The sequence below is a fragment of the Cyprinodon tularosa genome, unplaced genomic scaffold, assembly GCF_016077235.1.
Source record: "Cyprinodon tularosa strain WSP-4 unplaced genomic scaffold, ASM1607723v1 ctg285, whole genome shotgun sequence".
NCBI classification, from domain to species: Eukaryota; Metazoa; Chordata; class Actinopteri; order Cyprinodontiformes; family Cyprinodontidae; genus Cyprinodon; species Cyprinodon tularosa.
The window spans coordinates 769384-797018 of NW_024038991.1; the positions used below are offsets into that span (position 1 = coordinate 769384).

The 27635-nt window shown below is 36.2% G+C and overlaps 1 protein-coding gene across 1 annotated transcript; it reads left to right on the forward strand.

The window, feature by feature from the left end:
* Window positions 1-1784: 1784 nt before the first annotated feature.
* On the forward strand, window positions 1785-27405 carry mfng (MFNG O-fucosylpeptide 3-beta-N-acetylglucosaminyltransferase). Its single transcript, XM_038290611.1, has 8 exons — window positions 1785-2546; window positions 7989-8034; window positions 10713-10815; window positions 15179-15332; window positions 20694-20779; window positions 21649-21814; window positions 21907-21992; window positions 26817-27405. The coding sequence occupies exons 1-8, from the start codon at window positions 2163-2165 to the stop codon at window positions 26875-26877; spliced, it is 1086 nt and encodes a 361-aa protein (XP_038146539.1). The 5' UTR covers window positions 1785-2162; the 3' UTR covers window positions 26878-27405.
* Window positions 27406-27635: the final 230 nt, after the last annotated feature.

Consider the following 27635-nt stretch of genomic DNA (forward strand, 5'->3'; position numbering starts at 1 on the left):
CAAGACTAAGACAGGAACTGAGAAAAAAAAACAAAGAACACAATAAAATAAGAATTAAACCATAAAAAACTAGACAACAAGAGCAAAGCAAAACTGAATATCCAAAAGAAAAAACATAACAGAAGCAGAACTCTAACAATTATTATACTGGTATAGTTTCAAAACTTTGTGTCCTTTTGAAAGGTTTTCCATGTTGTCTTTCTATAGCTTCAAACTAATATGTATTTATTTGTAATCCATGCAATAGACTGATAATTAATAACTGTGGTATATAGAGAAGGGCTTACATAGTTTAAAACCTGTGTCTAACTGGGTTACCTGTGTTAGGAATCCAGTCTGTGTGATTTGTGTTTGTCTTCCTTCCTCCACCAGGCGGCGCCTGGTTCTGGTTGGCCTCCTCACACACCTGCGGATGGTTACCTCATTAACGGATTACTCTTAAGCTGCTGACTGCCACTACCTCGACTCCAGAGTGTTTGCCAGTTTTGGGTACTCTAGCCAAGCTGAGTTTTGCTGAGTCAAACTGAGCTTTTGTCTACCTGAGTTTTAATCTTGCTGTTTTTTGTCTTTGCCTCTCGGCAGGAAGTCATCCTGCAAACTGGATTTTTCGGACCTTCTCTCCCCTGGAAGGATCTTCTGAGAACCAAACTGAGCTGAGGATTCAAGTTTGTGGTTTGGATTAACCTTTTCCCCCAAGGATCGTTTGGGGCTTCTCTCTGAGCAGGGGTTCATCTCCACAAGAAACCGTTCAAGTACTGCAGGAAATCTAAGTGGCAGTCAGCTTCTCTGTTCACCAAGGAACAACTGCAATCTGGGTAAACTCTGTCCGGCCTCCATCAAACAAGACATTCACTGAAACAACCGACACCGACTGGATTCAATAAGAGACACCTTCTTCTGGAAACTTCCGGTTTGACAGTGTTCAGAGCAGCACTGGACTAATCTCATCATTATAAATAAACCTGTTAAACTTTTCCCTGGTCTCTCTGTTTGGCCTTCTGCACGTGGGTCAAAGCACTAGATAAAATCATGACAACCTGGTGTTATGCAAACTGCAAATAGGGCTTCTTACGGCTTTTTTTCATAGGGGGATTTCTTCTTTCCACTCCACCAAAATAGATATACTTATAAACTGATGAAGAAGGGGATAATTCTAGATTGTTGCACACAAAAATATTAATCAGATTGAACGATATTAAAGGCAACCCTGTACATCCTTTTCATGACCCTCTAATCCTTTCACTCAGTGGCTTCTTTCACTATAATGACAACTAGGAGACCCATCCTACCCAAAGCAATTAACATCTTTCTTAAGAAAGATGGTGGGTGTTGGCTTATTCCTGGGAGCTGGTTTGCGGGGCCCCAGTGGTGGCCCCCGCCGGGGGTCAGGGTGCCCCAGGGGCCTTGGGTCCCCGGGATGTCATGCACACTCTGCTTTGTTTTAAAAAATATAAATATAAAAAATATAACCGCGGATGTCTGGGGGACAGTGATTCGCCTACTTTATGAATGCTGCCGTACCATAAAGAATAAATTATGAACTGTTTAGTTTGTGCCTTCAAGTCGTTGCCCATAGGAAGACGTTACTTGGATATAACCTAACGACATATCTTCAGAACAGCTCCAAATGACACAAAACTCATATGGGTGAGTAGAACATGATGTAATAATGTAAGATCAAGGGGCCAATGTAAAAAAATAACGGTGTTCACCTTTAATCTTTCTGAAACCGGATGTTTTTTTCTCAAAGAGTTTATTTTGAAAGTGCAGAAAGGAAATCCCTCTTCAGGTGCTTCCATCTAACATGACGCTAAAATGACAGAAGAGCTCTGACAAGTCAGATAAATTCATGGTAGGGGCCGTTCAGTTTTAAAATGGATTATTATGAAACTTTCCTTTTTAAAGCAGGTTGGAATAACAAAAATCAAACAAACAAACGATCCGGATATGAAATACTTTTATAGTCATGAGACTACCAGAAGAGTTGAGCGCTTAAAAGGAACTATAACGGTGAAGGAGGAAGAAGAAACTCTGATGAAGGACCCGCTACAAACTTGGTCTAAACTGGTTTAAACGGATGATAATTAGAAAACAAACAAACAACAGAGAGTTAAACTTAAATTCCTTTGAGGACCTTTCTAGTTTGAGCGTCTTTGTGCACCATGCGTAAAAGATGGATACGTCGGAGTCTGCCTGTTCTGATTTTCACTTTCTTCCTCATTGTGTTTGTGGATTTTCAATTACGCACAACCCGCTTTCCCAAATTCAATCACCTCCCGTCGCCCAGTGCGCTCCATGGATTCATCCAGCAGGTTTCCATCGCGGCCAAAGGCGCGCGGAGCTTGATGTACAACTACAGCAGCAGCGGAAGAAGATCCAAACTGGATAAATATAACGGAGACAAGTCGGTGACCGAAGGTACCCATGACTCTCAGCCAAAACTCAGACTGGATGATATTTATATAGCTGTGAAAACCACCTGGAGGTTCCACCAGACGCGTCTTGCGCTTCTTTTGGACACTTGGATCTCAAGGACCAAGGCGGATGTAAGTGTCTGTATCACTTCTCTGATTTATTGCTCCACTCAACCATGCATGGCCCTTCAGTCAAAAACACGAGATGTCCGGAAGCAAAGTCCCCTTAAAGTAGGCTAAATCTTAAATGATCAAACACTAAACAAATTTGTAGTGAGTTAGTATATCTATTTCACCTTAAAAATACTTAAGGTGAAATAGATCTTCTGCGCTTTTCTTCTGAGATGAAACAGGGACTGAAACCAATAAGACATAATGTCTCTAGAATCAACCATCAGGCAATGCTTAAAAACAGTGGTGGTTCTAGACCAAACTCTACCAGGGGGCCAGGAGGGGGCCAGAGTGGATTCATGGGGGCACAGAAAAGCATAAAATAAAAAACAGGGCAAGACATTAAAATGTATTAAGAGAGCTGGATGAAGTGAAATTTCTATTCAATTAGGTTTAATAAAAATTATATTTCTTATGAGGTCAATATACATTCATAATTTCGGAATTTTACATATTTTTCACTTAATTTAAGTTAAAATGGCAATTTACTATAAAATCTGAATTAGAACTAAAAAAAAAAACTGATAAATTCAGCTGTAAAAATTAGAGTATTTAAAAAAAATTGTTTTGAAAAAAAAAAGCATTTACAAGATGTAGACTGGGATTCTATCTCAATACCACTGAAGCTATCACCCTATTGTTTTTAAATAATTAGTAAAACATAATTTACTAAAAAAATAAATAAATAAATATATCCAATGGACCTATCAGTAACCATGTCTGTTCCAGCTCATATCATCATTAGAATTTCTTTTAAGTATTATTTCTTCAGTACAGGGGCCAGGACATGATTTACAGGGGCACTGGCCCCCGTTGGCCCCTATCTAGAACTGCCCATGCTAAAAAATGATGTGAACGGCAGGTTTCTTTGCAAGATCCTCAAGATTTATTCACACTCACCACAAATATGTATCAATAGAATTAACTAAATCATTTATGTAATGATTAGAAATGCATCTTATTTCATGAAAAACTGTTTAGTTTAGAGAAGACAGGACAAGGAGAAAGATGAATGTTTTCATGTACAGAGACATAAAAACAAAGGTTAATTTTGTACAGGAAAACAACCAAAGCTTTAACAAAAGCTGCCAATAAGAAAATGAGATTCCTTGGTTTTCTATTTATAATAAATCTGCAACAATCTAAAAAATGAACCGTCTCCACATGATTCTAACGGGCTATTATGCCTTGAACTTTGAGGAAAGAGATTGAAACCATTTGGAATAAGGCTGTGACATTACTAAATGTGGACAAAGCACATAGCTATAGATACTTCCCAGATGCACTCTAAAATTTGAAAGCCACTTTGCAGTTAAAGTCACTTAAAAATAAACAATACACTGAAAAGCATTTGTTTGATTTACTTCTTAGGTGGTGTTAGTTGGCATGAGTGTAAAACTTTTCTTTACAAAAAAATGGATTGATTATTCAAACAAGTTTCGTATAAGACTATCCTTCAATTAATGAAATAAATACTTTAGACATATACACGGGTAAAGAGTTGTTAAAACCAAAGGCAAGACAAATATTTCCAAAGAAAAAGCTACAGAAGAGGATTCCAACCGTTTATTCCAGTTTATGAAATACTACAAGTAAGAAAAGCTGTAAAACCTTGAGCTTCAGTCAAGAAAATGAATCTGTCAAAAACTCTTCCTCTGGCTGTTTGTTTTGAAATCCCTGCTCCTTTTTAAATATCACTCAATATTTTGACTTAATGACATGCTCTTTTAGCGTGCAACATTTTGACAGTGTTTGCACCCACCCACACCCACACACACACACACACACACACACACACACACACACACACACACACACACACACACACACACACACACACACACACACACGCACACACACACACACACACACACACACACACACACAGTAGTGTTGATGTTCACAGAGACTTTTAGCTATACCTCCGCATGTCAAAAGCGTTCAAAAAGAACATCTGTTTATCTCATAGTGCAACATCTTTAATCTGCTGAGGTTTGATTTGTCCAACTTGGCTCAAACTGAGAAGAGTTTATCCTTGGGAAAAATCCATGATTTTTAGGATGAGTTGTGATGCTCCAAAAAAAAATCATCAATGACTTATAGAGCCGACAGTTTTTATGTTTAGATTCAAAACTGGCCTCATCTATCAATATGCAGTTGCATAAAAAACAACAACAACAAAAAAAAAAACATTATGAAAATGACTTTTTTTGTATTTTGTTTGCTAAAAATGTGAAAACAAATGATGAAGCATCTTTCATTTCTTGTTTTGTCTGAGGATGGAGGCTTTAAAGAAAAGGCCTAATCATGAGCGATAGAGGAACGTATTTAGAGGCAGGAACTTCCTCTTTTTGATACACACACAAAAAAAGAATCCTTGCTTTATCTTTGCCCTTAGCTGTTACTGTTTCGTAAAACCCTTTAACTATTCGAACCAGGCCACAAGTGAGCAAAAAGACACAGGAAGCTTTGCAGGCAGGTTGTATCGGCTAAGAGGAAGCAGCCACCGTGTAGTGCCTTTGTTAACAATACTGAAACGGAAGCTAGTTACGGAACAGGAAGCAGAGACGCAGATTACAGAACAGTATGAACCTCATCATACTTAACACCCCTTCAAAAGTGAACAAGCAGAGTGAACATGGTGTTGTAGCCACCCCATAGATGATCAAGCATGTTTAAATGATTGAAAAAATTACCGTAATTAATTATCAAATGATTTATTTTAATACAATGGGGAAAAAAACACAATAGAAAGCTCAGACCGCTGCATTCTTATTTAACAGATGCAAGGCACCACACAAGTAAATCATTTTGATGATGTTTCAAAAATTGGTTACAAGAATTTCCAAACCAGACTGACAACAACAGGATGATGCTTTTTGCTCTTAAAGCCCTGGAAGAGGCCTCCCTGTGTCATTGAATGTACTTCATGCACAGCCTCAGGAAATACTGCACAGGTCTGATGACTGTTAATCTGAGGCACATTTTGATGGAGAGCTTCATTAGAAAACAATTTAATTGTTTTAAGGTGTCCATTCATCATTGGTTCTTTGAAGCCCAATTTTACATGTGTAGAATGTTATGCTTTAAACACATAAAAAGTTTTTCTTTTTTTTTTACGGTGTGGGTTCGTCTCCAGATAGAGTCTGTTGGAACATAGTTGGAGTTATTAGTATTTCAGAATTTAAATCACACTATCCATCCCCAAGCAAGATTCGATATGATCCATGTTTTTAAATTCTTAATTGAACAGATATTTAGATGGTAAAAAGCAGATAAGTTTCTATAGATCAGATCAGATAATCAGACCTAAAAATAGTTCTAAATTAAGAGATAAATAACAGAACAGTTATAATGTAGTTAGTAGAATATATATATATATATATATATATATATATATATATATATATATATATATATATATATATATATATATATATATATATATATATATACCCTAACCCTTGTAAATATATGTAAGCCCCATTTATAGAACATATAAGTGAAATTTGATTTTCTACATCTTTTTCTAAGTTCATTTCTGTTATAAAGAGAAGGGCGGAGCTACACTGTATTTTTTTTACCATTGCAGGCATATATATATATATAAATATATATATATATATATATAAAAATGTTGATCAGAGTTTCGTTATCATTTTACTTTTATTCTAACTGTTTTATACATCTTATAAATGTTTGGAATCTATTTAAAATTAAGCATTTCTATTTTAAGGATGCACACATGTATTTATTTTTTTTCTTTAGATTTTACAGTTGCACTAATAGAGATATGACAGAGGATACTGCAGACTCAATCAAGCAAATGTCCACTTTTGCTACATGCTAATTTAAGAGGAGCACATAGTGCACATCAATGAGTCGATTAAATCAGTTTTCTTTCTTTAGCTAGGAAACATTTAACCAGACTCTCTGTATGATCTGATTGAACTGTCTCTATCCAGTGCATTGAGGTGACATGTATTGTAAAATGGTGCCATATGAATACACTGTACTGAATAGAAAAATCTAATCAAACATTCAATAGTTTTGATATTTCCCTCTAGTCTTCCAAAAAGGCCAGGCTTTTACCCTCACATATAACTATAATAATAATAATTATTATTTTAATATGTTGAATTGCTGTTTATTTCTGTATCTTTAGTCATGCTCTTGGAACAATAAAGAAAGTCTTCAAATTTGGAAGGCAATTTTCTAGCTTCTTCTATTTGAGAGAAAACATTAATTAAACTCCTTTGAATAAAACATTAGTTACTGTTTGTTTCTATCTTATCTAACAGGTGATTTGTCTCACTCTGAGGTTATTTATTGCCTCACTGGCAGAGACAGACGAACGCACCAACCAGTTCAGCTTGATGAACTGTGCAAATGGAGTCATTTCCTCAAACCCTTGGAGCAAACCTCATCAGTTTCCGAGACCTGCAGACCTTAAAGACACAGCTCTTCTCTTTACATGCTGCATCTGTTTGGAAATATGGAAAAAAGCAAAAAGAAAATGTTTGCAGTGCATTCAAAATGCATCAGGAATCTGTTAAATCAAGACTGCTGATTTTCTTTAATCAGCTTCTGAACAAATATTTAGCAAAACATCATTGCATTTCTCAATTTCTAAACGATTAATTAAAACATTTTTGGATATCTTTCTGCAGAATTATATTTAGTAGAATTTTTGATACAGACGTACCTAAAAAGAGGGAACAAACAAACTGAAAAAAGACACACAAAAGCAGAAAATAAATTATTTCATAACCTACCTGTACATGTAGAGTTTAAACTGGATGTCTAATATATTTTAAAAACTGTCAATTTAATTTTTTACTAGAAAGATATTCTTATCCTCTCTGTCAGTATACAACAGAGCTACTTTCTTTTGACTCTTTTTGTGAGACCAATAAGCATGCTGGGTTTGCAAAGACAGTGGTGCTGATTATTAAAAAGATTAGTGTGACTATTAAATCCACAATTACTTGTTGAGAGATATTTTGCACCACCAGATGCCACTATTGCACTGCTGTTTATTTTTCTAAATGTCAGCGTGTTTTAAGGTGTGTTTGTCTTTAGAGCAAATAAAGATAAATCTTTAAATGTGATCTACTCTAAAGTCTATTATCTGATAAAGATGAGGCTGATTCAGCCAAGTGATTCTCCTTAGAGCCTCTTCCAACTGTGTCTATTTGTGTGTTTTCATGCTGTTCATTGTTCAAGCTCATATCGGGGAACAGTATTAATATTTCCCTGAAATGGCTTTTTCATAATAGTGAGTCATTTTTCTAAATATTATAGCTTCAGTAATTGTCACCTGAAAAGAAGAGATGAAACAAAGAATTACTACTAGTCGAGCTTGTATGTTTAAATCTTGTTTTTTTTGCTCCTTCTTCATAGACATTTATTTTCACCGACAAAGAGGACGAGGAATTACAATCAAAAGGTGAGTGGTTATAACAACAATACAGTTTTAAAGAAGCGGTTTGTTGAAAGCCGAATGAAAGTGGTCATACACCCTTATTAATTGTCCAACCAGTTTATGAGACATGAGTACATGTTTGTTGAGATAAAAGAAAAAGGAAACATGTAGGGCTGAAACAATTTATCGGATTAATCGATTATTAAAATAATCGTCAACTAATTTAGTGACTGATTAATCTTTTACTGGAGTATAGAGACTCTAAAACATGCTTCTAGATGACAGAGCGACTCAATTAGAGCATTAATTATACCAAGATTGTAAAAAAAAATTTTTGCATTTAATAAATAAAAAATGTTTTTGTCCATCAATATGCTCTAGTGAGAACTCCTTCAGCAGAAAAGTTTATGTTTAGTTTAAGAAAAGGTTTAATTTCCTAAAAAATGTTCTTTAAGGAACCTTTGGCTATCAGTTTATTTATCGGTTAATCTAAAATATAATTGACAGATTAATCGATTTGTAAAATAATCATTAGTTATAGCCCTAGTAGCTGGTTTTAACATTTTCTCCTAGCAGAAATAGGAAAAGACTCTTGTGACCAGGATATTTATGATTCCTGCTCAAGGTTATTGACCGACTTTAGACCAGGACTTTGACATGGACGTCTTAACTCATGAATACATTTGGAACTAATCTGTTCTGTTTTAGCTCTGGATGTATGTTTATAGATTATATGATCTGAACAGAAGGTTTACCACTGCCCAGACCCTAAGCCTTCTACTGCCTCAAATAGATTATCTTCTAAGATAAAGGAAGGCTTTTCCACACCACATGAGCAAAAATGTAGAATTATGATCTCACCTGACCACTTGTTTTGGAAATATTAAACAGTAGCTCTTATAGCTTTCTGTCAACAATTGCTTTCTTGTCATCACTCTTCCATAATGCCAGATTTGTGAAATCCACATATTCACATTAATGGGGTGCCTTAAGGTTTCCCTTCGAAATCCTGTGGATAGTATTCGATCCTGTGCTTTGCATCTCTGCAGCTCCTGAGTTACCATGGCACCCAGTTGCTTCTTCCATTATTTACTAATTAGCTGACTTCTGAACAAAGTTGGTTTCACTAGGTTTTATTTAGTGCTAAATAGAAATGCACACCAAATATCTCATATTTTACTCTCTTTTTTCCATTTAATTTAGGCAAGGCAAGGCAAGGCAAATTTATTTGTATAGCACAATTCAGTACAAAGACAATGCAAAGTGCTTTACATGATTAAAATATAGGAAGATAAAACAGAATCAAAGCAAGTAGGAAAAAAAATTGAAAAAATAAATAAAATAAAATAAAAAATGCAGAAACAAAAAAAGAATATTAAAAACAGTTGGAAGTTTTTGTTAGATTACATTTATTTTATTTTATTTTTTTTTTTTTTTATGGAGAAGAAGAGGACTTTGTTTGAGCTAATTTTCTACTATTTGATTTCTAATTATCTTTAAAGCTGTTAGCATTTGATCAAAAATGTCTCCTTGGGCAGTTGACAATTCCCCAGAACCTTGCCTTTTGTTCTACTACCATAGAACTGCAAAATCTTTCCCATTATCTACAGGTAATTTCACTCTGCCCGATATGCAATTTAACTCTGCCCGATACACACCAATCCTATGGTGCCAACCTGGATAACTGGGGGGGATCCCACTCTAGATTACCGACGTTAACATTTACCGAAATTAAGTACCTTTTAATAACTATGTTTTTCATATGTTGGTCTAGGTCTCAAAACATCAACATTTGTTATAATAGTGTGATGCTTTACAGCCCAAGAGATATAAAGTACTTTTGTAAGACATTGTATATTTCATTCTCCAGGTTCTCTAGGACAGAGATATTGCAGCTACTAAATATAGTCATGTCTTCTTAAAATAAATCTTTTTATACACTGACCGTTCTCAAAACAACAGAACAGGAAGATATTTCATTCTTCAGTATGGCAGGAACAGAAAGGCATGCCAGGCTAAATTTGAAGGACATTCATCTGCATGTGTACAATATGCCCCTAAAATCTACAGCCTTGCAATCCACTCTTCCACATTTGCTGCCTGCGATGATGCAGAGGCAGATTTATCGCTTGACATCCGCTGTTATGCTCGAAACAGGCTCCTCATCTCAAGCCAGCTTCTCATTTCTAGTCTATTTCACCATCTGATATGACAGCTAATGGATGGTCAATTTAAACACAAAGTGCCAGGCCAGACCTCATCACCCTAAATCAGTGGCTGACTGTGAGTAAATGGAAGCTGATCACTGCCTCTGGGGCCCAAAGATCATGTGGAGAGTTTTTTTGTTATTTTTTTTTATAAAAACCTGAAAGCTGAATTTAGAATCACATATTTCTATTTATGTCAACACATATTTTATTGTTTACTAATGTATTTTCTTACTCTGTTTAAGTAATAGTATATCCATTTTTCTCTCTCAAATCATTTTTATTGATCATTTCACATATTTCTTTTTTACATTGTTTATTTCTTGATAATTTTCTGTGTATTTATTCTCCTTTATTAAAAAAATAACATTTACAAAGAACAGAAAGGATCAGGGAATTGTTTTGTTTTTCCTACCTGTAACCATTTGTAAATCCCTATGAACACCAGTCGTTATTCCTTTCTTCTCTCAGCCAACCTCTTTCCTTCTCATCCAGGTTATAACATGGTGGTAACGAGGTGCCAGTCAGATCACAGCCATCAGGCGCTTTCCTGTAAGATGTCTGCTGAGTATGACGGTTTTATGGCCTCAAACAAGAGGTGAGACGCACTGCAAGTCACGTATCATGATTGATTTAAAGATTTGATTAAGAGCAGAATATTCAGGGATCCCTATAGGTTAATCAAAACACTGCAGAGGAAGAAATAAATTAAAGAAGTAAATGCAATCAAGAGGATGGTGGCTCATTTGGTAGAGCAGCATAGTCAGCAACCGTATGCTTCTGGGTAATCTCCGGTTCATTTCAGTTTTTTTGAAAAGATAGCGTTGGTGGGAAAGCAGGGTGTTTGCATCCTGGAGATGCTGCAAATCTTCTGGCTTGAATCTTGAGCTGTAACTTTGGGTCCCTGAGCAAGATCCTTAACTCCAGAATGGTGTTTGACTGCTCACTGCTCCCAAGGGATTGGTAGAGGTCAAGTTCCCCTCTGTGGATAATTAAAGGAATATTTCCTATCCTTCCCACTCAAAATAGGTTTGAAAAAATACATACGGTAACAACAGTGGTTTAGTAATTGGCAGAAATGTCCCTGGTATTGATCCGAGTCATTAAGATTAGGAGAAATTAGTATTATTTCAAAGCCAACTGAATGAATACGTCCATATTTCGCTCATGGTAACATTGTTATGTTTTCTGGGTGAATCACCCAGAGTGCTAGACGTATTTGTCTGTAGTTAATCGTGTATGAACAAATGCAATGAAATTGTCACCCTAATTGTGAACGTGTTTTGCAGTGAGTGTTATAAAATGTAATGACTGCTGTTTCAGTTGCTCGTCTTTGCAGTGACATTCTCTTTAAGGCCGTGTTCACATGGGGCAGAAGATGGTACTGTATATCTGCACAAAAATGTTTGACCGCAAAGATGGTGCCTTAATAGATGTTGGAATACATATGACATGCCAGTGAGTGGCCCGTTAATGCTGCCGCAACAGTAGAAAAGAAAGAATTGGTAGGAAAAAATTGGGAGCAGGAGTGAGAAAAGAAGTATTTGTGTGGAGTGATAATGAGGCAGTCTACGCAAACAACGCAGAGAAGAAAAATATGTTGGTTTAAAATCCACAATCAACCGGGTAGCTTCTGAAACAAGACTGAAACTCTGCTGTTATTTTTGTAGATGTTAGCGCATGTGTGGGAATCCTTTGTTGCTGTACATATGGAAACCTGTCAGTTTGTAGCAGTTTGCAGGGGGGGTGCTTCAAAACTTTCTATGGCTTTTTAACCCTTTGTATTGCCATCTTTTGCAAGATTTCTTTATATTAAGCTAAATATGGTCAGTTTTTTGGGGGCTTTTTAGCTTGCTTCATGCGGTCATACTGTTTCTAATAAGGGTTATAAGTATAGCAGTAAGGATTTCTGGGTATGACACATAAAACTGAACCAAAATCTGGGATTAATTGTTGATGTGGGGCACTAGCTACCCCAGGCTGTCATAGTTTTCTCTGTCTTTAAGTTTAGCTCCTATGTATGATCCTATGTTCTTTTTAACCATGGGCTTCCATTTTATCTACTTCAGGAGCCCTGTTTTTCATTTTGCTCATTATAAACAGCCACCTTGAAATAGTAAAATCCTGCTACAGGGTCCTAAATTTAAAATCCTCAGTAAAACTCCAGTATTTGCTTTAGTTATCAACCTAAATTTGCATCACATAGAACACACGACACCTCCACAGTATATTGGAATTGGATTGAAATATTGTTTATGTTTTACTAGTGAAAAAATACTTTCAGATTGAGCAGCTTGTGCTTGGTGTGTGACTAAGGCTGTGACAACTGTCTCATTATAACAACGGGAGAGAAAACTAAAGAGTTTTCTTTCCAGTTTGGTTCTGACCCAAGCTCAGTAAACATCCTGCGGCTTCACTGAAGTCCAGCTGAAGTGAAGATTAAAGCTGTTTGGTTTGGAATGCAGCCCTTGTTGTATGGCAGAGCGAAAATATGCATGATTTCAATTTTCAACCAACAGATTTTTCACTTGGACTCTAATGTTGCTGATGATGTTTATTGGTTTGAAATGAGGCTCTTCCATTATGTGCACTTGTTGGTTTGGGTATATAAAGTATAATATGATGAAAAAATATCCCTCTTTCTTGGATGAAAGAGGGAAAAAAATGTCTTTACATTTTTGACTGCTGTGTAAAAAGCTTATATTATTTCAGTTTTTTTGTGAGATTCCAAAGTCATTTAACAACACTTGAGAAGGCAGGGAAATGTTACAAACTCCACTTCTACATCTTTGTGTCATTAAAGTAAAACAAGTTTTCCTACATTGGGTTGCTGGGCTGCCCCAGTTTTTGTGAAAGATAAAACATGGCAAGGAAATAGTGCCGGAAAAAAAAATATCTGCTTCTTCTGAAAATTTTTAATTAGATGAAATGAAACCAAAGTAGGATGTTCCTGCTGTCATAACCATTTACAAGTAAACCTGCAGGCAGAAGGCAAAAGTATGTGTTTCTTTTTTTTTAATGACATAAAATGTTTTTAATCTATAAACAATACACTTTAGAAGTTCAACCCCCCCCATTAAAAATGCTTATGTCAGGGTATTATTGATGTCTCTAAACAGTTATTTCCCCTCAGTGTTGAATGACAAATAGTAAACCACCATTTTTATCTATATTTGTTTAAATTTTCACACTCCTCTCTGCAATATTATTTAGATAAATGCCATTCTGCTTATAGCATATTTATGAATACATATTTGATCAAATTTCTCACAATCGATCAAGGTAATTCATCTTGGTGAGTCTCTTTCTTCAGGTCCAGCTTTAAGGCACTTCATACATTTTCAACAAGGTTTGGAAAGATCTCAAAAAATCAGGCAGAATACTTGAAGTGCTTTCTTAATGGTTAAAAGAAGCATATGGCTTGTATGGAAGATTTTAACCAAATTCCAATTCATGCACATGTTTGAGCCTGTGTGCATAATCTGGACCCTGTTTTATGAAGCTAGACCAGTCTCAATTTTCACAAATACACATATGTGATTCATACATGAGCAGGACAAGATCCACACACGCACAGCACAATTCACGTAAGCACACAAAATCCACATATGCACACAACAAGATTCACAAAAACTGTTTCATAAACAATTAAAATTAAATTACAAAGTACCAGTGGTCTTTAAATTTCACTGCCTTTGTGTGTGGATTTTTGAGACTCCCCTGACGTGCCTCAATACACAAATGCATTTTTTCAAACAGGGAATGGTTTGCAACCAAACGCAAAGCTCCCTTGTATAAGCCGATCATATGAAGCTACTCCACATTGGATGACTTACCCCCATATTCCACATCCTCCATCACCGCCCCGCTCCGCCTCACTCATGTAATTCATGCAGTGAATTTTAGAGGCCACTGGTACTTTGTAATTTCATTTATAATTGTTAATGGACCAGAAATACTTTTTGTGAATCTTGATCTGTGCATGTGTGGATCTTGTGTGCTTACCTGAATCGTGCTATGCGTGTGTGGATCATGTACTGTGTGTGTGTGGATTTCTTTGTGCTTGTGTGAATCATTCTGTGCATGTGTGGATCTTGTGTTGTGCATGTCCATACTGTTTAGGTAACTTTCAGATATTTGTGTACCCAGTTATTGCTCTTGAAAACATGTTTTAAGTTGCTTGAATATTATCATTGATACATAAAAAACATATCAATAACACAATAAAGTACATGACATTAAAAAACTTGAGTTTATATAATATGACTGACAGAGATAGAGATTTAACTGGCATTAATAAATTAAACAGTAAAGTATTAATCATCAACCTAAGAAAAGCACAACCCCACACATGATTAAAGTTGCCACTGTTATTAAAGACCAGCTTCTTGTTTTTTCTGTTTTGGAGCTTTTTTTTTTTTTTTACCATATCTCTTCTTTAAATGGGCTGATCTTACATTTTTTTTGTATATTTAGTACAAAATTACCCTTAATGTGGTTTGGTATGAGTTTGCTGTAAGCTAAGTACTTCACATGGTCCTCTGTTGAGTGCAAGTATTTAAATAGGAATCATATTGACTCTGTCTGCAAATGGATTAGAGCTCTAACTCCTCTTTGTTCTGTTTTTCCTCAAGAGGAATCTGAGACAAAACAAACTCACTCAAAGCGTCCTTAATTTTCTTTATTAAATATAAGGAAGCGCCAATTTTTAACATCCAAACTTGCAGTGCTTTACTGTTCACACAATCCGAAATTGCCATAATCAGTTAAAAAAACAACCTAACATGACTTTAAAGTTGGACTGTTGACATGAGCCATTAGTGGGTTAAACTGCCACACACTGTAACCGTCATTTGGGAAACCCAATTAGTTGAAAAGCACATTTGAAACGCTGAATGTGCCAGGTGATAAATATCTAAATCAATACGTTCTTCTTTCTCTTTCCCTCTGTTGTGTTTCAGGTGGTTTTGCCATGTTGATGACGATAACTATGTGAACTTGGAAGGTCTCCTCTCTTTGCTCTCGAACTTCCCACAGGAAGGGGACATCTATGTTGGGAAGCCCAGTCTGGACAAACCAATTACTGCTCACCAACTGCTGGAAGGGAATAAAACGGTATGCCTAAACAATGACTAATTCATTTACTATCCACTTGGCTTTTTCATTAATTGAATTTCATTCCTAAAACCTAATAAGTGTAGCAATTTTGATTTAAAAGCACAAAGTAATAAAGACAACTAAGATTAACAATATAATTTGTTTTTTAAATAAATAAATGCTAATCTCATACAAGCAAGTAATGTGCCAAAAATAAACAGGCAAATTAATAAATAATTTAAGGTTAGTCACATACAAACATTGTAGGTGATGAAATATAAATTACTTACAAAAAATATCTTTATTAACTATAAGAAAATTAGATGAATGAATATGTTGCTCACTCTAAACAAACATAAAAAACACAAAAACACAATTTGCAGTGAAGCAGTATGTTTCATTTGTAAATTATTGTTAGAATTTAATTTATTTTTACAATACACAAATGATGTATGCCATTTAGCAGCCTGTTTATCTAACCACCCTTTTTGGTTTTATGCTAAAATTACCCCCCACCCCACCACCACCATATTTATAATATCTATTTAAAATCCATAAGCTCACTCATCCACTAAGCGACTTAATCAGGATGTGTGAAATGTGTCTTTGTGACATGGGCTCACCTGGGGAGCATTTTTGAGTGATTAGTGTCTTATTTGAATGCACAGACAAGCAGCCCTGCACACAAACAATACGATCCCTTTAAATAGACAACAGGTGTTGGGTATAGCGGTAGTAATGAGCATAGATTTATTCACGTCTGTGTGGGTATGTGTGTGTGTGCATGCTCATCCACAAGCTAACAGAATTATTGTTGATATTGCGTTTAAGTGCATCATGATTTCAGTAAGCTCTCTGCACTTTTCAATCTCTTGTTCGTATCTTGAAATTGCTCTCTTCATCTCTTTGGTTTCACATTCTCTGCTCTGATTGCATCCATTTATATTGAAATAGATCTTTATTAGTCTTTGCTTCCTGTTAGTCTTTTGCTCTCTCACCCTTTCTATCCATCGTTCCCTTTTTAGCTTTCATTCTCTTGGGAAAAAAATAAAAACAAATGTCAGGCTCCTCTACCTCCACACTTTTTTTTTTTTCTTCATTTTTTGATTTCCTGGCACTATTAAGAAGCAGCAGGGAGGTTGAATAATGAATGGAGAAAAGAAAGGAGGAGAGTGACAAAAATATAACAAATTAAAGTGAGGCTAAAATGAGAATTTTTGAGCAATTTAGAACTAAAAGTATTTCATACATATTGTACCTAATATATTAGGACATTGCAATCAGCAGCCTTGATGCATTGTATTTGGATTTATTGTGCTAGGCCAACAAAAGAGTTGTGCATAACTTGAAAGTGGAGGGAAAATGGTCTTAGGCTTTCTATACAAATAAGAATAAGTTGTTAGAGGTGCTTTTAATGTAGCCTCTATGAGTCAGTGCTCTGTAAAACAATATCTCTCTGCAGAAACACCCACAAGATTTCTACATTAGGTCTCCTCCAAGATATGGACATTGACTTATAGATTGTTTTTTTCCAATAAAGTTAAGCTTGATTTATCGTGGGTTAAGCGTGACCAAATTACGCCATTTTTGGCTTCCACGCCCCTGTGTAAATATTTTTACTCTATCCATCTTTCCACCAGCTTCAGCGACTTTCCCAATCACCTCTTAAATAAGCGTTCCTATAGTATCATCCTAAAATCATTTTACAGTGTTTAGGGTCATATGCAGTATTTTTTTTCCACACACAACTTTTTGCTATTATTTCAGTCTCAACCGAGCACTTTGATCTACTTGCTGTGGCTTCTACATGGCTTTTGGCAAAATACAAATAAGTTTGTATAAGGGTGACAGATTCTTCCTCCTGGTTTTTCTTGTCTCCCGCAGGGTTACGAGTCTTGTCTGGGTGATTTAACTCTCTTTTTGGCTGGTCTGTCACTTTGATAGATTGTTATGTCTAAGTACTTTAAAGGAGTTATAGAATGCAAAACCAAGGATACATTGTCATAGATGAATAACGATAATTCAGTGGGTGAAATGGACGTACAGAGAAGTTTTAAACCCCACTGACACCTCCTTTCTCTGCAAATCTTGCAATTCCACCATAAAATGGGCAAATTCAAACGAAGCACCGAATTGACGTCAATTCAGGGATGTTGACTTATTTGGTTCTGGCCTATACCTTTGTCACGGCCCGGAATTGACATACAGTAAATGCAGTGCTGACTTTAAAGCTCAGGGTGTTGTATAATAACCTAATCCTACCCTTACACTTCTACAAAAAGGTATACCTGGTATCTGTTGTGATCTTGGGTCTTCATGATGCTGTATGTTCACCAATGAACGTCTGAGGCCTTCAAAAATCAGCTTTATTTTTTCTGAGATAAAACTATGCACAGGTTGTCTATATTTATATCAGTTTTATTTCTGAGGACATTTGTTTGCACTTGACTTTATACAGAAGTATTGGAGTAAAGAGAATCAAATCTAAATGCATTCCACTCAGATATTTTTCAACAGTTGTTTTGAAAAATGTGTTAAGATAAGGGTAAAAGGAACTAATATAGCTCTGTAGAACAGTAATTACCAGGCATTCTTGGTGGAAGATGATGGTCTAATAAGGCCTTTCTGATAATCTTTTCCATTGTACAATGGAAATCGATACAACAAAGTCCCTGTGGACCCTGGGAAGGTTTCAAAGTGTCTTTTCCAATTCAAGAGTTGATAGTTTCACAGAAGTGTATGATTTATCTTACAATACAGAGTTCCTATGCATCTACTTCATTGTTGCAATTGTAAACAGCCAGAAAAGAAGATTTCTACTTTAATAGAAACAATACTTTGTTAGTTCAGGTGTCTAAGAAAGTTTTTTATGCTAGTCAGAGAAAACAAACAGCAGTTGTAATTTAAATGTTGTCCTTGTTATTGTGGAAAAAAGTTAAAAAGAAAAGTAAAAACTAGAATAAAGATAGAATCTATCTTTAAAATGATCCACCAGTCTCAAGAGAAAGAAAGTTAAATTACAAGGAAATGAAATGAGGGAACAAAAGAGACCATTTTAAAGAACATAAAAGGAGCTCAAAGGAGAGAAATGTCCGTCTGGAGATTTAACTTTAAATAGGAGTGTTATGGTTTTGGTTCTGTTAAGTTTTCTTTAAGGTTTCAGTTTCATGTTGATTCATGTTTTTCTTTGTTTTCTAGTTTTATTGGTTTAATTCCTATTTTTGTTTTGTTTTTGGATGTATTTGAATTCTTAGGCTTTTCTTTGTTGCCCTCTGCTGCCATCTTGTGTTGGTTTCTTTTTCCTTAGCTATTTCCCTAGAAGCCTCTGTTCACACCTGCTCCCAATCAGCTTGTTAGTCCTCCCTTTGTTCAGTCAACCTTAAATACTCTCCCTGTGCAGTTCCTCTGTGCTCCATCCTCGTCTTACCTCGTCTCTCCTTGTCTTTCCCTGACTCCTCATGCTTGTTTTCCCCTGATGTCTCCCTGGTTCTGGTTTGTGTTACATTTTGAGTTGGATTTTTGGATTCCTGCCTCGGTTACCTGTGTTCAGTCATTAAAGCTGCAAGAACTCACCGCTGCCTCTCTGCCTTTGCATTTGGGCCCTCAAACAACAACTAAAGCTGACAAGGAAAGAATAAAACACATAGGCAGGTGAAAGAAAGAAGGAAGAAACGGCTAATGTGGACATGCCATTGATACAGTAGTAAGCTGGACCTGAAAGAACCAAGCAAATAATAGAAATTGGGAAATTTCATCAAACACATGGAGCCTAGGTGGAAGTTCAGCTGAAGAAACTGTTTGCTCGCTTTTATCCACCTACGACACAGCCACTCAGCTTTGAACCACATCTCCACGAAAGCCAGTTAGCATCCAAAGTTCATCTTAAAAGGCCTCCGCAACTCGTCTGCTACCTAGTGGGCAGGAGGTGGTTGCACTATGTGACTCCATTCAGATGACCCCGTTTCAACCCACCTCTAGCCCCTCCTCCACCATTGTAGCCAAAACTTCATTAGAATTTCATTACTCCTAGACTCTTTCATTCTGCGTCTCATCTCAACCGGTGCTGCAGAAGACCTCCATGTTGAGCCTGGTACTGCCAGAGGTTTCTTCAGAATGGGGAGTTTTCCTCTTCACTGTCGCTTCATGCTTGCTCATCATGGACATAAAGCTCAGCATACCGTCTTGCTAACCAGCAGTCTACAGACTGACCAACTTCATCTATCTCCACTCCACTACCAGTTTCAGGCCTGGGGGGGAAACAGCCCTGTTCTTTACCCCTTTTCATGCATATCTATCAAAATTCAGCGCTATGTTTCCTGCCGAGGTCTGAGCGCCAAAGACAAAGTAATTGTACCAATAATTTTCTTCTAATTGTCTTTTCGCTTTATGTGAATGTTCATGTTTCAGATTGAAATACAGCCATTTTCTTTTGTCTAGAGGTAGTGAGGACCATGTATTGACTCCTATTGACTTACATTGATTTTCCTTTTCAAGCCTTTGATGCCATAACCCTGACAACGATCCTAACCCTAACCATTACAACTGGATAGCTCACCCTAAACTAATTCACACTTTAGCCCTAAACCTAACCAAAAAATTAGAGTATTAATTTAATTAAAAATATTTAAAGATAATTAAAAATATTACTGTAACAAAGTTATAATAATACGTAGTTCAAGTTGTAACATTACAATGTTAGTTGTACTAGAATAAACGTAATATTGTTTATTTTTAACTTAATAGCTGTCATTGACTGCATTGAAATGAGGACTGTTGAGAATCTTGTGATTTTTTACTTTCAAATTGGTTTTACAAATAAGGAAATATTAAACCTTTTAGCCCATCAGCATCAGATTATTATTATGTTTATAAATGCTGCTCAGGTTGCTGTTTGGTAGTTTGGCGCTGCCTGTCTGGTCAGATAGTGTTAGAAAATTTCTTTTCTAAAAGGACAAAAATATCTGAGGACTTTCTAACATTACTTTATTCTCGAAACATTACGACAATATTAACCATAATATTATAAGAAAAGAGTCGTAATATTATTACGTTAATCTTGTAATATAATGACTATTTTCTGGTAATTTATGAAAAATAAGTCATAATGTTATGGCTTTAATCTCTTTATTTAGTTTTTCTTAATCTCTAAGGCCGGCTATAATACTAGGTCATATCATAAAGCTGTTTGCCACATATTTTCTTGCCTTCTATAGACCAGATGTAATATACAAAGCAGTACAGAATATGACCATACTGTTAACACATTAGTATTTTTGATTAAATTCCCTAACCCTTATTTTTAAATTCCTATAATAGATGTGCATATTTTTGAAGCTTTTATGTTGATTGAATATCTCTTCATATGTTGTTTTCTGCCAGACGAATGTGCAGTTCTGGTTTGCCACTGGAGGCGCAGGTTTCTGTCTAAGTCGTAGGCTGGCAGAAAAGATGTCTCCTTGGGCCAGGTATGTATCAATACAAAAGCTGTTTGCATAAATGTTCTGAACTGCCATGGAAATATAAAAACAGCCGGCATCATTGCTCAGACTGACACTTCCATTAAAGGCAGTTTAAAAACTATTACTATTGATATTTTTGTCTCCAACTATCATTTAGTACAAAAGCATCACCAGTAATGGATTCAAACAGGATTATAATGACAACACTTACAATTAAATAATGAGATTTTGTCTATCCATTTGTAGATGTTTTTCTAGCTGTTATAAAATTCTTAAGAACTTCTACTTCAACTTTCTACGTCATTAAGTTTGGCCTCTGAAGAGGACCGTAGGGACCATTAATTCTAATGCTGGACCTCTGATTATTGTTACAAAAACTTTTAGAGACCAGTGAGTAAGACTTTTATTTTTAATGACTTCAAGCTTTGGATTTCATTTCTTTTTCAGCATTAGAATAAATCTAATATTTACGCATGAAATAAAACTGTGTTTTATAAAGAAAACACCTAAGACCATTTTAGTTCCTTCTAAACATGGGGCTATAATAAGAAAATAACAAATATTTTATTTTTGATAGTCTAAAGTCTTATTTGTACAAAAAATAAACTAATAAAACATATTAAATCCTAAAAGGCATAAAACAGCACTAAGATAAATTTACACTGCACTGAGAGAATTAAGACGGCTGCCCATGGTTGCATGGTGGGGAATCAGTCCAAAAATACAAAGTTTTTGGAAAAAAAACGTCAGCACTAAAACTAGTAACAGTAATGAATAGTTATTGGACCCCAAATGCAATTCACCTATAATGTCAGTATCAAAGGCCCAGTCAGTATTTCCCTAAGCACATGTCTTTTTCCCCTTTTTTCCCCCAGTGGCTCACACTTTGAGCAGACGTCAGCCAAAATCCGTCTCCCAGATGATTGCACCGTGGGCTTTATTGTGGAGAAGATGCTGGGCATCAAAATGGTCCACTGTTCATTGTTCCACTCCCATTTGGAAAACCTGCTTCTAATAAGTCAAACAAGCCTCCCACAACAAGTATAAGCACACATATGTCCTTTGAATACACAGAAACTGATTCTGCTGCACCTTTTCATACCGTTTTACATCTTTGCATGTGTTCACCGCAGGTAACTCTGAGCTATGGGATGTTTGAGAACAAGATGAACAGCATTGAGGTAAAAGGGAGCTTTTCTAAGGAAGAGGACCCCTCCAGGTTAGTTATTACCAACACGTATTTGTAAATGAGAAGATATGAGAAATTCCCTTCTGTCTAAATTAATGTATTTAGTGTCTTTGAATTCTACTAAAGCCTCAGGCAAAACCTCTGTGACGCTTGGTGGGTGCACACAGCAGAAACTCAGGCTATGAACTGTTGAACTTCCTATGGTTTATGCATGCTAATATTACAATTTTCATATTGTTACAAAAGGTTATGACGCTGTCAACAAAATACATTTTTTTTTAGAATTACACTTTTCTTGATATCTAATGTGAAAAAAATCCACCCCATCTGAGGTTTATAAAAGTTCAAAGAAAATATTTAACTCTGGGAAAAAAAGGGAACATTGTGTACTGACCAACCTTCTGCTTCCTTGAATTAAAGAGGCAGCATTTACAACTAAGTTACAGGCAAGTGAACAATCCTATTACATCAAGCTGCTTCCATATAGCTACAATCAAATTCATTTATATTGTTCTAAAAACATTTTGATTGTCCAATCCAAGTTTTTTATTATTAATTTCAATATATCTATAATTGAGAACAGAAGGCTGTGCACAGAAAGTTACTGGTAATATAAACAGAAAAAAAAAGCTGCTGCAGAAGGTATTCGATTACCTACATTAATGATAATATTACTTATCTGTCAGGTTCACACTGGGGTTGGTGCCTATCTCTATCAGTCTATGGGCAAAAGGTGAGCTAAACACAGAAAGGGTAAAAAGCAACAGAGACACCCAACCATTCACCTACCGTCAACTTAGAGACAACAATTAACCCTACAGTGTTTTTGGTGCGCAAGGGGAACCTGGAGTACCCCGAGAAAACCCACACATTCACGGGGAGATCATGCAAACTCCATCCAGAAATACCCTAAGTCAGGAATTGAACCCAGAACCTTCTTGCTGCAAAGCAATAGTGCTACAAAATGTTATGTTGGTATGTTGTTTTTTGACCGACATGCAGAATTACATGGAGAACAAGCAAATTTAACATTTTATTTATAGAAACCAAACCAGAAACCTGAAGTTGAGAACTGCAGGTGGTAATTACAGTTTTGTGAGCAGTATTGGAAACATTATTTAAAAAAAGCAATTCCTAATAGTTACTAGTTACTTTTCTCAAATATTAACTCAGTTACTACTCCTTAAAAAGGAACTTCTCACTAATTAGCTACTTTTCAAAATCTAAAATCTTGATAAATTAGAATGATTTTTTTTGTTATTGGAACTTTAAATGGAGCTAGGAGCTCAATTATTAAATATAAAATGTTAAATCTTAATTAACAAATTAAATCATATTTTTTAGTTATTCTTAGACAGAATTGTCCTTTACTTTATATAGTAGGCAAACAGGAACTTGGAGTAAAGAGAGATAGGCGACAAATGCCACCAAGCCAGGACTTGGATGGAATAGTTAATTCATGTAAAGGACCACCTATCTGATGACATGTGATATACAAACTTTTGGTTTTTGTGGTTGGATAAGTCAGCCAGGGCACTCAATTACAATAGATTTATGCAGATTTGACTTGTGATGTTTAATGTTTATGACATTAATGTTTATGATATTTAAAACTTGATATTTATGCACATTAACAGGCTTTACCTGACAAAAAAAAAAAACAGACAAATATTGCTAAAAAATAATGGGTTTAATTCTTACAGCATCTGAATAAATATACACTTAAGGAATTTTATTAAGAGTTTTAAATGAAACATATTTTACTTTCTGTGTATTTTACAAAATTTCCTGTTGATGTTAAGTCCTCTCTAGGGATGGGTGTTGCATTACTTATTGCTTCCAATACTGAGATGGAAGCCTTAGATTTATTTGAAGTGATCCATGATCATTAATCTGTTCCTATCGAATAAACATGGAATAAAATAGATCAAAAATAAATGCGGATAAAAAGAGTGATTTTTACATGTATGTATGTGTCCAGCTTTATTATTATATGTCCAGTCACCAAAAAAAGAAGGTTTTCTTGGTGCAAATTTGTTTAATTTGCTTCACAGTGGTGTAACTGATTTCTCTGGTTGCGAGCTGTTCATTGTGTTCATCACACTGACAGCCTCGGGGAAGAAACCAACTGTGTTTCAACTGAATTTTGCAAGTAGTGCTGCCCTTTTCCTGACCCTACACTGGTGTCAGACCTGGATGGAGGGAAAGTCAGTACCAGTGAGAATCTCTGCAGAAATAATTGTTTGTTGCAGTTTAGACTTAGACTTGTTTGTGGAGGAGCTGGAACACACAGGGAAGGGAAAACAAGGCACACTGAATAATGGCACTATGAAGAGGATGTAGAAGATGACCAAAACGCATGTAGTAGGTTGTACCTCTTGAGTTATTGCAGGATGTCTAGGCAGTGTAAATGTGTGAGAAACAGCTCAGGTCCTTCTAACAGATCAGTAAAGTTTGCTTCCTAGTAAAGAGTAGAAAAATGCTTTTGTAGCAGGAAATTTATCATAAGCATTTTACCCATCCCTAAGGGAGCAGTTGGCTATCACTCTTGGTTGTGCACTGCGAGCATCCTAAGGTTAAAGGTCTTGCTCAGGGACATGGAGTGTTAAACTAGGTTTAAAGGAATAGTACACCCAAAACATGATTAGCCTTCATTTTCTACTCACCCCCATGCTGAACAACACTCTGGAGTACTTTTTTGATATCTCAAATGCATCTGGAGATCTGGGAGGCTTCTTGCTGTCTGCTGACATTCAAATAATGGAGGTGCCCAGCGCCCGAGGCAGAAAGGTCCATAAAAGTCCACAAAAAACGTTTCAATATTCCTCCATACTGCTCGTCCAATGTATTCCAAGTTTCCTGAGTGGGTAGCATCCAGAATTTACTCAAAACGAAGTAATTTAGAATGTTTTTAGAGCATAAACAGTAGTGTATAGGATTTCCTGAAAACGCGCACATGCGCGATCCCGACGCTACGGAAGCCGGCAGACCAAACCAGCGCATTCAGCTCGGCAAAGAACTCATGCTCTTCCTCAACACTGAAGTCCTCAGACATTTTTCTTTCGTTGTTTCTTTCTTTGCACAGGTAAACGGCACATTTCTTCTTCTACGCTTGCATTATTGGCAGAGCAGACGCTGAATGCGCACTTTCATCTGGTTTGGTCTGCCGGCTTCCGTAGCGTCGTGATCGCGCATGTGCGCGCTTTCAGGAAATCCTATACACTACTGTTTATGCTCTAAAAACCTTCTAAATGACTTTGCTTCGAGTAAATTCTGGATGCTACCCACTCAGGACACTTGGAATACATTGGACGACCAGTATGGAGGAATATTGACACGTTTTTTGTGGACTTTTATGGACCTTTCTGTCTCGGGCACCGTAGACCTCCATTATTTGAATGTCAGCAGACAGCAAGAAGCCTCCCAGATCTCCAGATGCATTTGAGATATCAAAAAAGTACTCCAGGGTGTTGTTCAGCATGGGGGTGAGTAGAAAATGAAGGCTAATCATGTTTTGGGTGTACTATTCCTTTAACACTTTGTAGGACACAAATGCCTCACTTTCTAACCATTAGGCCAGTGGTTTCCAACATTTTTTGACTTGTGTACCCCTCCGGGCATTTTGTCTTAGCATGAGTATCCCTCTCAGCCAAAAGTATTGATGACTGTCCAAAAGTGGAATGTACAATAACTCACTATAAAATAGAGAGTATTGTATTTTATCTTTTAAACTTGGCATTTTATTCTTTCTAACTAATATAAAAAATCTACATAAATATTATACCTGGAAGTTAGTAAGGAATAAAATTAATTACAAAATAAAATCACACTGTAAATCAGCCTTTATAAAACTGGAGCTCCTAATAATATAGTAACTCCCCTATAATAACATTTAAACTTGAGGAATTGGGAACAAAATACTGAACAAAAATTATAGTCAGACTGACTCCGTTTATTTTCATGGTTTTCATCATTCATGTGCCCTAAGCTTTGGTTTATGAGCACAGGTGAGGATAAACAGCTGATTCCAGGCTGTTCTCTACATCCAGGCCTCCTCTGCTTGGTTTGGATATGTGTCAAAGCTGAAGGTGAACTCAAACAAGAATTACTTACTTTTTGGTTGATGAAAGCTTGTTTTTTTCCAGGTGGGTTCTAACAAGTAAGAACAGACCCAAGGCCTATTTTATTTTATCACCCTTGAAATAAAATATTTTCACGCAATGCACTCTCAGACCACTAGGGGTACGAGTACCCCCAGTTGCGAATCACTGCACTAGGTCACTACTATCCAGTAGCAACTGGAGGTGATCCACAGTAGACAGAGTATGGTTGATGATGGTGATGGAAGGCAAAGTAAGTCCTCCATCATCCATCACTGTCTGTTGTTGGTTAAGCTCTAGGTAGTTCTGACCGCACCAGTAGACCGACGATTCACCTCGTGTCTGTACGCTGTCTGACCCTCTTGATCAGATCAGTGAGAGTGATGTCCTCTGCAAACATCATACGTTTAATCGAGGGGTCATTAATATACTGAGAAAAGAGGACTGGGGTGAGAAGACACACCATTTGGATGGCAGTCTGATGATTCTGGCTTTTGTCTTCATGTCTTTTCTACTCTTTAGGCTTCCATGAAGGTGTATAAAAGTGATAGAGATGCTTTTTATAGATGCTTTGGCAAAAAGTGCATAATTATCATCATTGTCCTAAATATCCTGCGTATTCTGAGGGGTTTTATGTTGCAGCTCTTGGTCCAAGTTAAATCAGCCTGTTTTTCAATTTATAAGTAAAGTCAATATGTTGACTATGACCTTGTTGGAGTTACTGTAATGTTACTCTTTCCTCTGTCTCCTGCAGGTTTAAGACCGTCCACTGTATCCTGTATCCATCCACCAGCTGGTGTCCTCCAGTCACTTGAGAGAAAGCTGCTATCCTGCTGGTTGAAAAAAACAACAAAAACAGTTTCAGGGCATAAAAAAAAACTCCTTGTTCTTGAAGCAGTCATATGTTCTGTTGCAGAATAGCACAAAAAGAACTGGGGCTGAAACAATAATTCAGTATGATGAAAGTGTTCTCCCTCGGCTCTCCAGTCAAGTTTTGCCTCATTATAGAGACATGTCATTTATTCTTTACTGTTGTTTTTGAATAATTCAGCTTCAAATAATTACCTTTGCGTCTTACCATCTAAAAGATTTTTTTTTACACTTGAGCAGTTAATAAAAAAAACAAAGATGTGTTTATTTTTTTATTGCTATTGAGGGAAGATTCTTTTATTTTGTGGCAGCCATTTTTTTTCGCCCTTAGATTTTTATGGACAATATCATAATTTAAACAAATGGCTTTTAAAAATATATATTATAAGAGTGAATTATGATTTTATCTGTAAATATGGTTGTTATGAATAACTGCAGGTGGTAATTAATAATTACAGCCTTTATGGACTCAACTGACATGGTCTTGTGTGTGTTTATTGTTTGGAAGGAGATATTGTCCTTGCACCTAATGCAGGAAGTCTGCCTTGACTCACGTCTCCCTTGGCCAAAGCTTTCTTCTTCTCTTTCATTTTCTCACTTCCTCCCTTCATCTGTACCTCCATCTTTCCATCTGTCTCTTCTCTGCCTCCCTCCTTTCTGTATCTCTGTTTACTACGTTTATCCACATCGTTAAACACCTCGA

Bases quoted from the DNA above. Each gene is read 5' to 3' on its own strand.
- mfng (XM_038290611.1), top strand. From the start codon at position 2,163: ATGCGTAAAAGATGGATACGTCGGAGTCTGCCTGTTCTGATTTTCACT. The intron at 10,816-15,178 runs GTGAGACGCACT...GTTGTGTTTCAG, and splicing joins TTTATGGCCTCAAACAAGAG to GTGGTTTTGCCATGTTGATG. The intron at 15,333-20,693 runs GTATGCCTAAAC...GTTTTCTGCCAG, and splicing joins TGCTGGAAGGGAATAAAACG to ACGAATGTGCAGTTCTGGTT.